This window comes from Branchiostoma floridae, chromosome 18 (genome assembly GCF_000003815.2).
Source record: "Branchiostoma floridae strain S238N-H82 chromosome 18, Bfl_VNyyK, whole genome shotgun sequence".
Taxonomy (NCBI): domain Eukaryota; kingdom Metazoa; phylum Chordata; class Leptocardii; order Amphioxiformes; family Branchiostomatidae; genus Branchiostoma; species Branchiostoma floridae.
This window is the reverse complement of record NC_049996.1, coordinates 13,972,057-13,985,280: the sequence shown is the minus strand read 5'-3', so window position 1 is coordinate 13,985,280 and position 13,224 is coordinate 13,972,057. Positions and strand designations below refer to the sequence as shown.

Genomic DNA, 13,224 nt, shown 5'->3' with positions numbered 1-13,224 from the left:
AAACATGTCAAAGAAATGTTTGGGTATGTGGAGACAAATGTCTGAAGACAAGATAACTGACCAAGGAAAAGTTAGTAGCACACAAGGCCGTGTACAAAAGATGGAAGAAACAGAGGAAGCAGTGGAAAAACAGGAGAGTTTAAGTGACATAGACATGTTTGGAGAAGACAACAGTGAGGATACTCCTCAAATAAACCCAGCTAGGCCAAGTCAAGAAGAAAGTGACAGTTGCAGTGATGATGACATCTTTGCCAGTCAGGATGGTGATGGAGATCCTGTGAATGAAGAGGAATGTGGAGACAAGAATTATACACCTGGGTTTGATGTTTATTTGGATGACTTGGTACAGGAAATGTCTGACTGGAGAGATGGAGAGAGTGATGGAGATGATGATCTAAAGGAGAAGGAAGATAAAGATAAGGATTCTGATTATGCTGTAGGAGGCAGCCAAAGCTCTGCGAACAATGTTGTTACAGAAACATCTTCCTTCTCCCAAACCTCCAGTCAAGGAGAGGGTGGAGCTAAGAAACAGTCTAGGATATTCTCCTTTTTCAAACCAGTCTCAGGGAGTACTGTACCAAAATCTGCACAGGTGAAAACTGAGGTCAAACACAATGTAAAAGGAGGAAGGTCTACCCAATTGGACATTACAGGAAGTGTGGGTAAGACCCAGACAGGGACAGGGTCTGAGATGGGCAGGACCAGGAATTGGAATGGAGGAGCAACATTCTCCTACCCACGAGGAGGCTCACAGGGGGCACCAGCAGCTAAACAGTGCCCGTTTTACAAGAAAATACCTGGTAGGAATGATAAAAGCAATTGACTTTATATTTTATCTGCATGTGGGCTTATAGATCTGCATGTACATGTACACTATGCTTTTGAAACACACTTGAGCCATGTTCTAACATTTATACTATTTCAACATGCAGGAACTACATTTGTAGTGGATGCATTTCGCTATGGTACTATCCCAGGATGCACAGCGTATTTCCTGAGCCATTTTCACTATGATCATTACCAGGGTCTCAGCAAGCACTTCCGACATCCTATCTACTCAAGCAAGGTACTTGTAGCACTGATATCACTGTGTCTGTACACATTGGTTTCCCATACAGTGCTATTGACATACAATTAAATATTTTGCCAACTGAGTCTTAATTGGTTTTGAAGATGGATATGATATCTTGTTTTCAAGGTAACCTGTAACCTTGTGAAGAAGAAGATCCGTGTGGCAGACAGGTACCTGCATCCCCTCGCCCTGAACACCCCCTGTGATGTGGAGGGGGTACAAGTCACTCTGCTGGAGGCAAATCAGTAAGTGGTCTGGTTTCATTTCCTTCATTCAGTAGAATATATGATAATTATTTAGATTCAAGATGTTTTCATTGCAATCTGCATCCAGAATACAATGGTAGGAAATATTCATACAATGTTGCCTATCATATGTCTCCAACTTACAAGCTTAATGTAAAGTAACTACTTGCATGTAGTTTATAGCTATCCCACTGTTGACCACAAAGTCATTGGGGGCATTTGTTGTTCTGACCTTCAGTTTGCTGCCTGCTTTTATGACTTGCCAGCTTTCAGAGTTCAGCTTTTAAGTTGTCATGTGACATTTTGCTTGATGTAATACAGGCAGTCTCCACCACTTAGGCATTTAGACCAGGTAACTACCTCAGAAGTGCACTGCCCAACACTACAGAGGATGAAATAACAACTATATGACTGTATTGTATGTGTTCCTGTGCAGTTGTCCAGGTGCTGTGATGTTCCTGTTCCAGCTGCCAGATGGGAAGAACCTGCTGCACACAGGTGAGACACCTGTCTGATGCTTACACCTGTACATCACCAAGTATGAGGGAAGACAAGGTTACCTCCCCAACATAGAGTCTGCATTCTATTAGGAATTTTTAGTTCTTGTTGCATGTTCTTGTTGTGATTGGTGTGTTAGCATGAGAAATTAATAGTGAACCAGTCTATGACTGTAGTGCAGTCTTGTATACAAATTAGTTAATCAATCAATAAGATAAAAGTATCAAACAGTACTTACTAAAGCAGATGGTATTGTTTTTGCCAATGGTACAATTTTACCACTGTGACTAAGAAAGTGAGTGAGTGTCATTTCTGAAAGTGTTTCTCCTTTACATAATTACAGGAGATTTTCGAGCAGACACATCGATGGAGTGTTACCCTGCGCTGACTGGGTGCAAAGTTCACACACTCTACCTGGACACCACGTAAGCCTTACTGCTTCTCAACTCTAGCTGTTGATTGTAAAATAAAAGGAAAAAAAGCCAAAACTTGGCATTATATGTTTAGGAGCTGTGAAAAGAGTTTGCCTTCAGACAGTCCCAGACTTCTGAAATCTTCACAACTGACCGTTTGACCCTCTGTATTAACCTTGGGGATGTTTGGTAAGATGGAGTTAGCAGTATCATGTGTTGATGAGCTACTTTATTTCTTGCCACGTGTAGCAGTTTCTAACACTCCAATGGTCCATCAATGACTTGCATCACCTTCTAAGCTGATGTGAAATTTTCCATTTTGCTATAACCGTATTGTGATGTATTATCATTCTGATGACTAATCACAATACCCAATTATCATTGAAATCGTGGAAATATCAATTAGCCACTGCCTGCAAAGAAGTCAACCCCCCAGCATGGTATGTAGGAATATTAGATAGATTTATAGGCTAGATATTTTTTAACTTTATACTTTATCATACCTGTTTGTTCACTTGGGTACAAGTTTGCAAATAAAGATGACACTGTGTGCCTGTACTAGGTACTGTAACCCAGCCTACAGCTTCCCTGCTCAGATGGAAGTGATAGACTTTGCAGTGGGTGTGGCAGTGGAGGCAGTACAACATAACCCCAAAACTCTCATTGTCTGTGGCTCCTACACTATCGGGAAGGAGAGGGTCTTCTTTGGTGAGTATTACTGCTTTAACTTTTGTTTGTATTTTATGTTTAGCACCAAAATATGGGTATACCAGGAAGGATGGCAGGGTTTGAATTGCAGAAGATGATTGGTAGAAAAAGAAACAGTATTGGTCCCTGTCACTCACACACACTCAATGTTTTTTTTTCTATTGGAGTAGAAAACCATACACGGGGATATCAGTCTGATCATAGCCCCAACACTACCATTAATTTTACGTTTTTTTAGCCATAGCCGAAGCCTTGGGCTGCAAGGTTTGTGCGACACGTGACAAGAAGAACACGCTGGACTGCCTGGACTCTGATCAGGTGAAGCGACTGGTCACGCTGAATGGTCGGGAAACTAGACTACATGTTCTGCCCATGAAGGATCTCAAATTCAATGTAAGTATCAGGCCTCACCAGTTCAATGTGTAGTCTTGCTTGCCCCTACATCCTTCTAACATGTTTAGGCCAACTAGATATAGTTTTGCCTTGTACATGTGTCTTAATCTCATGCACTGGAATACCATCAGTGCCTGTGTGGTTGAAAACAGGCACTTACTGATATTTTGATATGAATCAAAAAGTGCTGTCATGTAAGTTTCATATAACTGTAGGTATGGTGTATTGCTACCAGACTTAGATAAGTCTAATGTATTGTTTTTCTCTCCTTTCTCTGTTGCCCAGAGCCTAAAGAGCTATCTGGAGGGATACAAGCCACACTACGACAGTGTGCTCGCCTTTCAACCAACAGGCTGGACACACAACAATAGTGTTTCCACTGTGGCTAATATCAGGCCAAAGAGACATGGCAATATCACCATATATGGTAATAGGATGTTTGTTTCTTTGAGTGGCATACTTTCAGGACATTTAAATTTCTTAATTTTTCATTATTTGCTGTTGTTTAGTTGATACATTTTGTAGGTAGGGGACTAACATAATGCTGCATTGTAATATGTTACCAGCATGACCAGATGATGATGCTGAATATGTATTAACTGCCTTGGTGTGGTTTACACTTTTAGAGTGGTGTCCCTTCAAATTGCATACATGTATTGAAATCATCTGAACTAACCGTCAAGCATGAGGTCATTGGCAGGGGCTAAAGACGAACACAGCTTATATGAATGAATAAGACAGTAGGGTAGAGTAAACCTGTAGGGAATTCTGTTCATACAGGTATTCCATACAGTGAACATTCCAGCTACACGGAGATGAAGCGGTTTGTCCAGTTCCTGCAGCCAGCGAAGATCCTGCCAACTGTCAACAACGGATCACCCAAGTCCCGCCGTGCTATGGAGCAGATCTTCCAGCAGTGGGATTCGGAGGGGAAACAGCAGTCTTTGGCATCTTGGGTCAAATAGAGCTACGGCTTAATGTAGAGCATATTTGATAAAGTTTCAATATCTTACAGCTGTAAGAAATGAAAATGTTAATTTGTTTAATTTGTGAGAGATCTTGGAACTATTATACTAGTGTGTAAAATAAATTAAAGCTATAATATGTATTGATACCTATGTTGCTTATTGTTTGAATGTAAAGCTGTCTGCTTTGCTTGACTCTTTGTCTTTAACTCGTTCTTTCATTTCATTTTACGAAGTCAAGGAACAAGAATTGTTTCGATGTGGCTATAAAGTTGCTTGGAAAAAGATGCATTGTGTAAAAATCATGCAGATACAAGTTGAAAATCATGTAGTTAATTAAACGATTGGAGCAGAGGAGATCTGGACCCATGGTCAGAAAGGGGATCTGATGATGTTATTGAATTACTTGTTGCACTACGTGTACATGATGGACTGGCTGGAATATTGCCCACGTCATAATGTTAGACACCACAAAATTCTTTTCTATGGATAATAACATGTACACTTGTGACATAGTCGTAGAGCATAGCACATGCCAACTCAGCGCGATGTGACAAAAAACGTCGTATATGTGAAGTTTGTGCCTGTGCTGAAGAAACTCCTGCTGTGTATTTCTTCCAATTTGGGTCAACCGATTTACTTGACCAGCTGGAATATTGTCCATGTTATACTGTTAGACATCACAAAGTTTATTTCTGCGGATTTCCATGTACACTTATGACATATTATAGCCAGTTAGCTCTCGGAATTTTCCTTCTTTTGAAAAGATTAAGAAGTCAACAAAGTAATATTGATCAATAACTGAATTAATGTTATATTTCATATTCTAAGAGCTTAAAAAAATAAATCAATGTGCCAACAAATTCATTTGCTTTTTTTCTGTTGGAAGAATATGAATGAAATAAATGTTGTTACATGACATCCTGTTGATGTTCCTCCATTTTATACTTTTAAGGCCAGTCTTGTTTTCCTGTGGCATCAAATTTGACTCCATGTGTATATTTTTGTGTTGCTCTATCATCAATTAACTAGTTTGGTATCCTTGCCTTTCCAAAATATTGAAACACTCTTTAGAGGTGAGAGGATAAATGGAGAGATCGTTATTGAAGCGATGAAAGGGAAGCCAGGAAAAGTTTACAAACTCGAAGCAAAGTTGGAGAAAGTTTGACTGCGGACTGTGACCAGATTGGCTGATATCCCAGGTCATCAAGGGTCAGGGGGCGTGGTCTTTCTCTTCCAACATGGCGGCCTCAAGGTAAAACGTGATTGAGAGTTAGTCTGGATTCGTAGCAGATTTTAGCTTTAAAATCGCATTTGGTCGCAACATATTTTTTCTTTGCATTTCGTAATACACAAAGTGTAGCCAAATGATGGTTTTGCGACCTTAATCTTGCCATTTTGTCCTGAATTTAGTAATATGTTACCCCATATTCATGGTAAACTGTACCGTTAACGTTACATCCGGTTGCATACAGTTGCTTGCGGACCTTTTGTTTTTCCATCAAAATGATCATTTTCGTGACATAATCCTTAAGTTAGTTTGGCGTCATCATCAATCATTAGCTATTCTTTCGTTTTTAAAGGGGAGAACGTAAGTGAACTAGTTGAAGTGAATTGAAGTTACTCCTAATTATGGTTCAGCGTTCTTGCAGAATTCAAGACAAAGCCACCACCACTCAACGGAAACTTCCCTGTCCCTGTGCTTAAATGTTTTCCTCACCAAGGAAACCTAAAGGGAGAAGAAAACATTGTGTGTTTCTGCCGGACTGAATTCGGTCAGATCTTTCATATGAATGTTTCCTGTTTTTCCCTTTATCAAGAATTAGACTACCCCATAAATAATAATTTCAACCAACGACCTTGTTTCAACTTATCATTTCTGACAAATTTCCCTGACTCTACTTGCTCACACTCTTTTAGTTTTAGTACGGTAACTGAAAATGATTGTGAATATACCAAACAATGATGTTTTTAGGTGGAATGCCAGAAACCCTAAGTAAACTCAAGCCTCGTAATTTACCTCATTATTTAGGCAGTGCAGTGCTAATTATTAACATTAGACTGTAGACACAATACCTTTAACAATGGATTATCAAACAGTGATCTGCACTCAGCAACCAATGGTAGGCTACAATCAAATACAGGTGTGGGCCACCTGTTAGAGAAGGACAGAATTTTGTCCCCTTTTGTTCTGTTTTTGTTTCAATTTTTCTGTATCACCAAGGAGCTGTGGTTGAAACTCAAACATATTTCAGATTAGATATATTGTAGAATTTGCTTTATGTACTTTGAAGCAGAAATGTAGGATTGAATGATTCGACAAAAAATGTAACATTATCTTTCTCATACCAAATGTTTCTGAGTCTCAGACACTTTGTACTGTCACCATACAGTACTCCCTGCCCCACTGTGCCCACCACTGAGCTGTGCGGCAGCCAATGGGACGGAATCGTGCTGGTCACAGATGACCCTTCCAAACTAGATGGCAGTCTGGAAGTCCTCAAGGAGGCAATCCAGACTTACAAGGAGGTGGGACCAGTTGGACATTCCCAATGTGTGAAGAAGATTTTCTGGTCAAATACACTTGGTACCTTGTGGTCCATGTTTTGGGGACTTATGATTCCTGCTACTGGTACTCTGCAATTTCTGACTAAGATGTTTCACAGGAAAGTGATGTTGACAGTGATGAGATTGTGACAAGTTACTTTAAAGTTTTTGTGTCCTTGTCCCATTGCCCAGGTTGACAGCGGTGCGGATGGTCTGGCTGTCGTCATCCCTCTCCCCAGTCTGCCTGCTAAGAGACTGGTAAGGACATATGAAACATTGTCATAGCACCTCATACTTGTAATAAACCTTTCACATTATTTTGCAAATAAAAAGAAATTCCTTCTGAACTGTTCAGAGTTGTTGCAGAGAACAATTGGGGTAGAATTTGAATGTGGAATGAATGCACACAAGTACTTATTACTATAAGCCCATCGATATGTAAATTTTTGTGTATTATCTGTTGGAAAATTTATTGTACCTCTATGCTGTTGTAAAAAAGAACATCATGTTGTATACAAGAGACCAATGTGTTCTTACCTCCCCAGATCTATGCCTGTACTGGCCCAGTGACACGTGACATCGATGACGTCCGCAGGTTTTATGATGCAGCAGTGAAGGGTGTACAGAGGTGGGTGAGCTGTTATCAACCCTTCTCTGCCATAGTCCTATATATGCTAAAAATATTTATAGTAGGAGAGGGTTACAGGTACAAAATGCTAGATTGAAATGTCTGGAACACATTTTGGCAGCAACTGCTTTTGATGCACATGAGGCATACCAATGGCAATGCTTATCAATTAGTTATACATGATAGTAGTTCAGTCCGGTACTTGATGTGATATATAGATGTAACCAAAGCTCCTTGATATAACCTACAGGAATAATGCAGATGTTTGTGTTCCCACAGGGCTCTGAAGGCAGGATGTAAGTCGCCGCTACTGGTGTGCCCCGCCCATCCCTTATATGTACATGCCCGCGGTGTGGCCACGCTGGGGGCACTGCATGCTTTGTATGTGGTGAGTACAGAGACAAAACTTTGCACTCTGGAGTCCAGCGTTGTTAGTTTCACTTGGAGTAGTGACATCCAATATATAGGCAAATACAGCTAACAACTTGGATCGATTCCAAGCTAAACAGTGACACCCATTGCAGGAGGGTTTAGCTTTGTGAAGATGGAAGTAAAAAATGCCTTAATAGATAGACAATAAAAAAGCTTTGATTGATTTGATTGATAATCAAAAGGGAGAAAATGCCTTGGTCTCTTTTAATTGTTCTAAGCCAATCTAAATGATATATACATATATATGACTCCAGCATTAAAATAATTTGTAACTGTTATTTCTGTGATGTAGCCTCTGGAGATCCGTCAGGATGTTCCGGACCGTACCACCAAGGCTCAGCAACTGGGGGTGTGGGCTGTCTCTGAAGAGACCGCTAACAACATAGCAAAAAGGGTTGAGGCATTGGAGAGTGGAAGGCAAGAAGAATGACACCTTTTAATTCTCTCAACTCTTCACAACTTATGTAACACTGCTGAAGACTGCGACTGAGTTAAACAATTCTGAAAGACGTTTTTACTTTTGTTGGTCAGCTGTCTGCAGACATCTCCAAAAATTATTCCATAGCTGTAGTATAGCTTCATTGCATACTGGTGGTCAATATGTTGTACCATATGACTGATGGAATCCTCTTAATGCAAAACCAGGATTGTTGCCCGTGACATCGGGGGCTCGGACCCGGAGCGCATGGCAGCACCACGGGTGGTGGAGTACCTGCAGGACAAGTTCAAGGACACTGCCATCAAGATGAGGGTGACCTCTGACGCTGCGGAGTTTGAGGAGAACTACCCTCTCCTGGCCGCAGTTAACCGCTGTGCCAAAGGTATCGAGTTGATGCACCTGTCAAGCAGTCTGTTTCCATTTTTGTTGATTGCAAGTCAATGTCAGAAGGTCACAGAATCGCCAATTACCTAAAAATCGAGAGTATTTCCTGCCTGAAAATCTAATAACTTTGAATGTGGCTCAAAGACCTGCAAACGTCAGCCAATCCCTAAAACTATGCGATGAGTAAGAGAATACAGGCCGTATTGCTGCCAAAAATTATTTAGAACTTGCAGACTTATTGTCTATTTCATCCTTCTGCTGTGTGGTTGGCTTATGGGACTTGTTTGGGGAACTGTATAAAACACTACTGTACAAATGTCTCTTTGACTGAACACTGAAGATTTCAGAACTGTTGTGTAGCATATTTCTGTTTTTCCCTGATGGATTGGTTGGTGAATATTTTCAGCGGTGTCCCGTCATCACGGGCGACTCATCCACCTGGAGTACACTGGGGAGGGGGAGGTGGACAAGACCCTGCTGCTGGTGGGGAAGGTAACTACAGTTCCTTATAAAGCACTGCTGTAAACAATAAAGCCAGTTCCTCTTCCCAGTTACTCTGGCTGCAGTTGTGATGGTAGAACAAAACATCTGTCATGGACGGCATTTAAGCCAAGCTGGGAGTACTGGAAAGCACACCTTCCCGATACATGCATAGAAATCACCTATGTTTGTAACATCAGTAGTATAAATACAAGTTTTGGTACGACCCTATTCCCTGATGATGTTCATGTATATATGTATGTTTTGTCTGTTCCAGGGTATCACTTATGACACAGGTGGTGCAGATATCAAGGCAGGGGGAGTGATGGCGGGCATGCACAGAGACAAGTGTGGAGCTGCTGCCGTGGCTGGCTTCTTCCAGGTAACAGACAAACACATTACAGCTCAGAAATCTCTAAGGGCACCAGCATTCTTCTGTGTCTGAATGAATTGTTATGATGATTAGAGGTTGTTCTGTGCCCAGCTCATTGACAAATAAAACTGGTGGATGAAGTTTGATTATAGTTTCTGAGTCTTAGTATTTCATTTTTTTGGGTTTGTTTTGCTGGGCAATTAATCATCCCTTTCTGTGTACCCCTCTAATTTTTAAAAGTACCCATGCAGCACCTACATGTAGCACCATGTGTTATTTGCTGGTAACATCACTGGTCGGCGTCACATTTACCAAAGCTTAATGTGACACTACAATGTCAGATGTAGACCTTGACAATAGACTGATTTTTTTTAGGTCCTGAATGCGATCCGTCCCAAGAAGCTGCGTGTGCTGGGTATGCTGGCCATGGTGAGGAACAGTGTGGGGGCAGGTAGGGCACCTGTTTGTTTTTACTGCAACTGTTTGGGAACACATGGCTTTTTCTGTGTCCTGACCACCTTGCCTGAGTGTGTGTGGTCATGTTATGTTTTATGTACTGTATCATTCACTAGTCTACCTGCCAGATCTAACTTCTTCTGACAGATCTAGATACAGGCAACTGTATGTTACAATGCCTACAATGGGAACAATTTGCCATGGGCTTTTCATAAAAGTATTACAGTGCACAGGATATGGTGTAAAAGTGATAAAAATATGAGATGATGTGTTGTAAAACATCCTGTCACAAAACTAGCCATTCTATTTTTTACTATTACATAAAGATTTGGGTCTTCTGTGTGTGCCACGTTTAAAACCAGGTTTTTGTGCGTTTGTATGTCTAATAAAAATGTCTTTATTTCACAGACAGCTATGTGGCAGATGAGCTGATCACGTCTCGTGCGGGGGTGCGTGTTCGTGTGGGGAACACTGATGCGGAGGGTCGGATGGTGATGACAGATCCACTGTGCGAGATGAAGGAACGTGCACTGAAGGAGACCAACCCAGAGCTCTTCACCATAGCAACCCTGACGGGCCACGCCATCCGCGCCATGGGACCCAACTACTCTGTACGTCTGTCCAAATAATTGTCATAGATTTGTCGATGGACCATATGCCAGAAATACTTTTCTGCAATAAAGTTCCACGTCTATCTGTACTCATGATGTTTATATTAGTAGTAAATTAATACTGAGTGAATGAATGAATGAACTTTGTTTCTGGATAGTTGCACCTCCCACAACGTATTGCAGCAACTACTAAATAACAGTAGTACGATAAAATAGTATTGTTAACAATATAAGAGGTACAGCACAGTCATGTATGAGTGCAACTGTTACACAATGTCCAGTCAGTCATGCATCCAACGTGAATCCTATAGAAACTCCTTGGTGAAACATCTTACTTCTTGGATAGAACCTGCTTACTGTCATGAATTTGTCTCTCCTCAGATCATCATGGACAACGGCCCGGCCAGGAAGCTGCAGACAGCCCAGCAGATGCAGCAGGGTTAGTGTGGGGGTCTCTTCTTATTCTTAAAGGAGTCCTAAACTCCACAAGAGAGTGTTACTTTCCAATAGATATTAATTCTAGGAAGTAAGACATGCAGGTAAGCCTAGTCTTCCGTGGATAAGAAATGTTTTTCAGGTCCATAGATTTTGGGTTGTAGGTTACTAGTATTTGCACATAACCAAGAGATATTCACCTACTGACATTCACCTGCATATGATTTTTTCTCATCCTATTGTTTTTTCTCTTCTGTAGTTGGCCACGAGTTTGCCGACCCATTTGAGATCTCCACTCTGCGTAAGGAGGTATGTTATGCTTATGAGTAAATGTTAAGAATATCTTGTACCTGTAGTTAAGATTGGATTATATCTATAAGAAAAAAGAAACTATGATGTATGAATATTTCTAGAGTCAACCTATAGGTTAGAAATTGGCTTACCAAATTAGTTGTTTGCAAAACTTCACATCAGCAGTCTGCTTTTAACACAACATTGTTTCAAGTCATACATCCATGACTGTGTAGGTCTCTAATTTCTCATGTCCTCCAAAATCACCTTTTGACTTACATTACAAAATTTATGTAAAAAGGACATCAACCAAACTTGATGCCTCTAGTAAGAGTGAGTTAAACTTTACCTTTGCACACATCAGGACTTTGACTTTGTCCGCGGGCCATCTGAGTACGAGGACGTCCTGCAGTGTAACAACCAGCCGTCCTCCGCGACACCCCGCGGTCATCAGTTCCCAGCAGCCTTCATGATGCAATCCTCCGGACTGGACAAGGTTAGGGTCATGTCTGTGATGTTGTGTGGATGTCTCATGTGCCTCTGCCAAGGTGGTTGTGTTTACACTTGAAATATTGTGTAGATATGGGTTTGTTGGTTGAACATGAGGCTTTGCTTGTTAGCAGGATTTCAAATTTTCTGTGATGTTGTGTGGATGTCTCACATGCCTCAATCTGCCAACAGGGATGTGTTTACACTAGGAATATCAATGTGTAGATTGACTTGTTGGCTGAACATGAGACTTTGCTTGTTAGCAGGATTTCAAATTTTCAATATGTTTTTATTGTAAGATTACTGTTTTGGGCCCCCTGAAGATATTATGTGATGATTCTGTTTGTACTCTTAATGAATTATTTCACTAGCTGCTAGTGTGTGACTTTTCCAAAGTTTTCGTAAACATTTAGGATGGATCTCTAGACAATGTACATCAAGCATCAGAGGAAAATGGTTCAGTGCAAGCTTTATGATCATCTATAAATTTTCTGCTGAAAATCAAACTGGCTTCAGCTTATTGTTCCCACTGCTGCAAGTCTGTAATCTCCAAGCAGACCCTACACCAGCATAAGATATTATCAAAAGCTGGCAAAGATTTGAAGCCGACCTAGGAGTGAGCATCTGCTATGGGAGGTACTCCTTGGAGATTACCAAGTCTGTACATTTCAAGAACATAGAAATGTCCCCAGTAAGTATTTATTTCACTACAATAATGCCACAATATGCCCCTCCAGCATGGCTGTGACTCGGCCCAGCCCCTGCCCTACTCCCACATGGACATCGCTGGATCCTCCGGACCCTTCCCAGGGGTCCCCACCGGCGCCCCCATCATCGCCCTGGCGGCCAAGTACATCTACCCCCGGCTTTGAAATGGATCAGCCCTGTACATCTACCCCCGGCTGTGAAATGGATCATCCCTCACTGGAGCAGCGATGACAAGGCTTAGGGGAGTCTTAGATTCCTGGGGACCAGAAATTTCCTTTCATCTGTATTAAGACTATAAATTATGAATTAAATTGTGCATATAGCAGGGACCTAAGAAGTTTACAGATCATTTCCAAATATGTTAGGTACCAATCATATTAGCTGGTTTAGCAGGATTTTGCAACGCATACATGCTCCAATCACACAATGAAGAATAAGGCTGCCACACTTGATGGTGTTATTTTTTCTTACTTCCTGTTGCATTTTTTGGATCATCTGCTGTCAACAAGTGTATTTAAACATTCTGTGTTGTAATGACCGGAGGTTTTGGTGTTCGAATTCAAGAGGACAATTTATGCCTCATACCTGGACCAGTTAGTTATACAAATTGTAGTTTTGATTAAATATGAAATATTGTGAAGTGAGTGAAGACGATGT

General features: G+C 41.1%; 2 protein-coding genes across 2 annotated transcripts in view; both read left to right on the top strand.

The window, feature by feature from the left end:
* LOC118405439 (DNA cross-link repair protein SNM1-like) overlaps nucleotides 1-5,205 on the top strand; it is a 7,087-nt gene extending 1,882 nt beyond the window's left edge. Inside the window, exons 5-13 of the mRNA XM_035804938.1 lie at nucleotides 6-800; nucleotides 933-1,066; nucleotides 1,199-1,317; nucleotides 1,754-1,815; nucleotides 2,159-2,240; nucleotides 2,791-2,936; nucleotides 3,175-3,329; nucleotides 3,615-3,756; nucleotides 4,110-5,205. Coding sequence (XP_035660831.1) covers nucleotides 6-800; nucleotides 933-1,066; nucleotides 1,199-1,317; nucleotides 1,754-1,815; nucleotides 2,159-2,240; nucleotides 2,791-2,936; nucleotides 3,175-3,329; nucleotides 3,615-3,756; nucleotides 4,110-4,294 — 1,820 coding nt within the window. The 3' untranslated portion in view covers nucleotides 4,295-5,205. The remainder of the gene's footprint in view (nucleotides 1-5; nucleotides 801-932; nucleotides 1,067-1,198; nucleotides 1,318-1,753; nucleotides 1,816-2,158; nucleotides 2,241-2,790; nucleotides 2,937-3,174; nucleotides 3,330-3,614; nucleotides 3,757-4,109) is intronic.
* Nucleotides 5,206-5,500: 295 nt separating this feature from the next.
* LOC118405624 (putative aminopeptidase W07G4.4) lies at nucleotides 5,501-13,001 on the top strand. Its single transcript, XM_035805181.1, has 16 exons — nucleotides 5,501-5,549; nucleotides 6,688-6,823; nucleotides 7,034-7,099; nucleotides 7,387-7,469; nucleotides 7,749-7,857; nucleotides 8,194-8,318; nucleotides 8,547-8,722; nucleotides 9,131-9,216; nucleotides 9,482-9,586; nucleotides 9,953-10,028; nucleotides 10,442-10,644; nucleotides 11,026-11,083; nucleotides 11,339-11,388; nucleotides 11,735-11,866; nucleotides 12,597-12,713; nucleotides 12,750-13,001. The coding sequence occupies exons 1-16, from the start codon at nucleotides 5,536-5,538 to the stop codon at nucleotides 12,765-12,767; spliced, it is 1,554 nt and encodes a 517-aa protein (XP_035661074.1). The 5' UTR covers nucleotides 5,501-5,535; the 3' UTR covers nucleotides 12,768-13,001.
* Nucleotides 13,002-13,224: the final 223 nt, after the last annotated feature.

Bases quoted from the DNA above. Each gene is read 5' to 3' on its own strand.
- LOC118405624 (XM_035805181.1), top strand. The intron at 7,858-8,193 runs GTGAGTACAGAG...TCTGTGATGTAG, and splicing joins CACTGCATGCTTTGTATGTG to CCTCTGGAGATCCGTCAGGA. The intron at 8,319-8,546 runs GCAAGAAGAATG...ATGCAAAACCAG, and splicing joins GAGGCATTGGAGAGTGGAAG to GATTGTTGCCCGTGACATCG.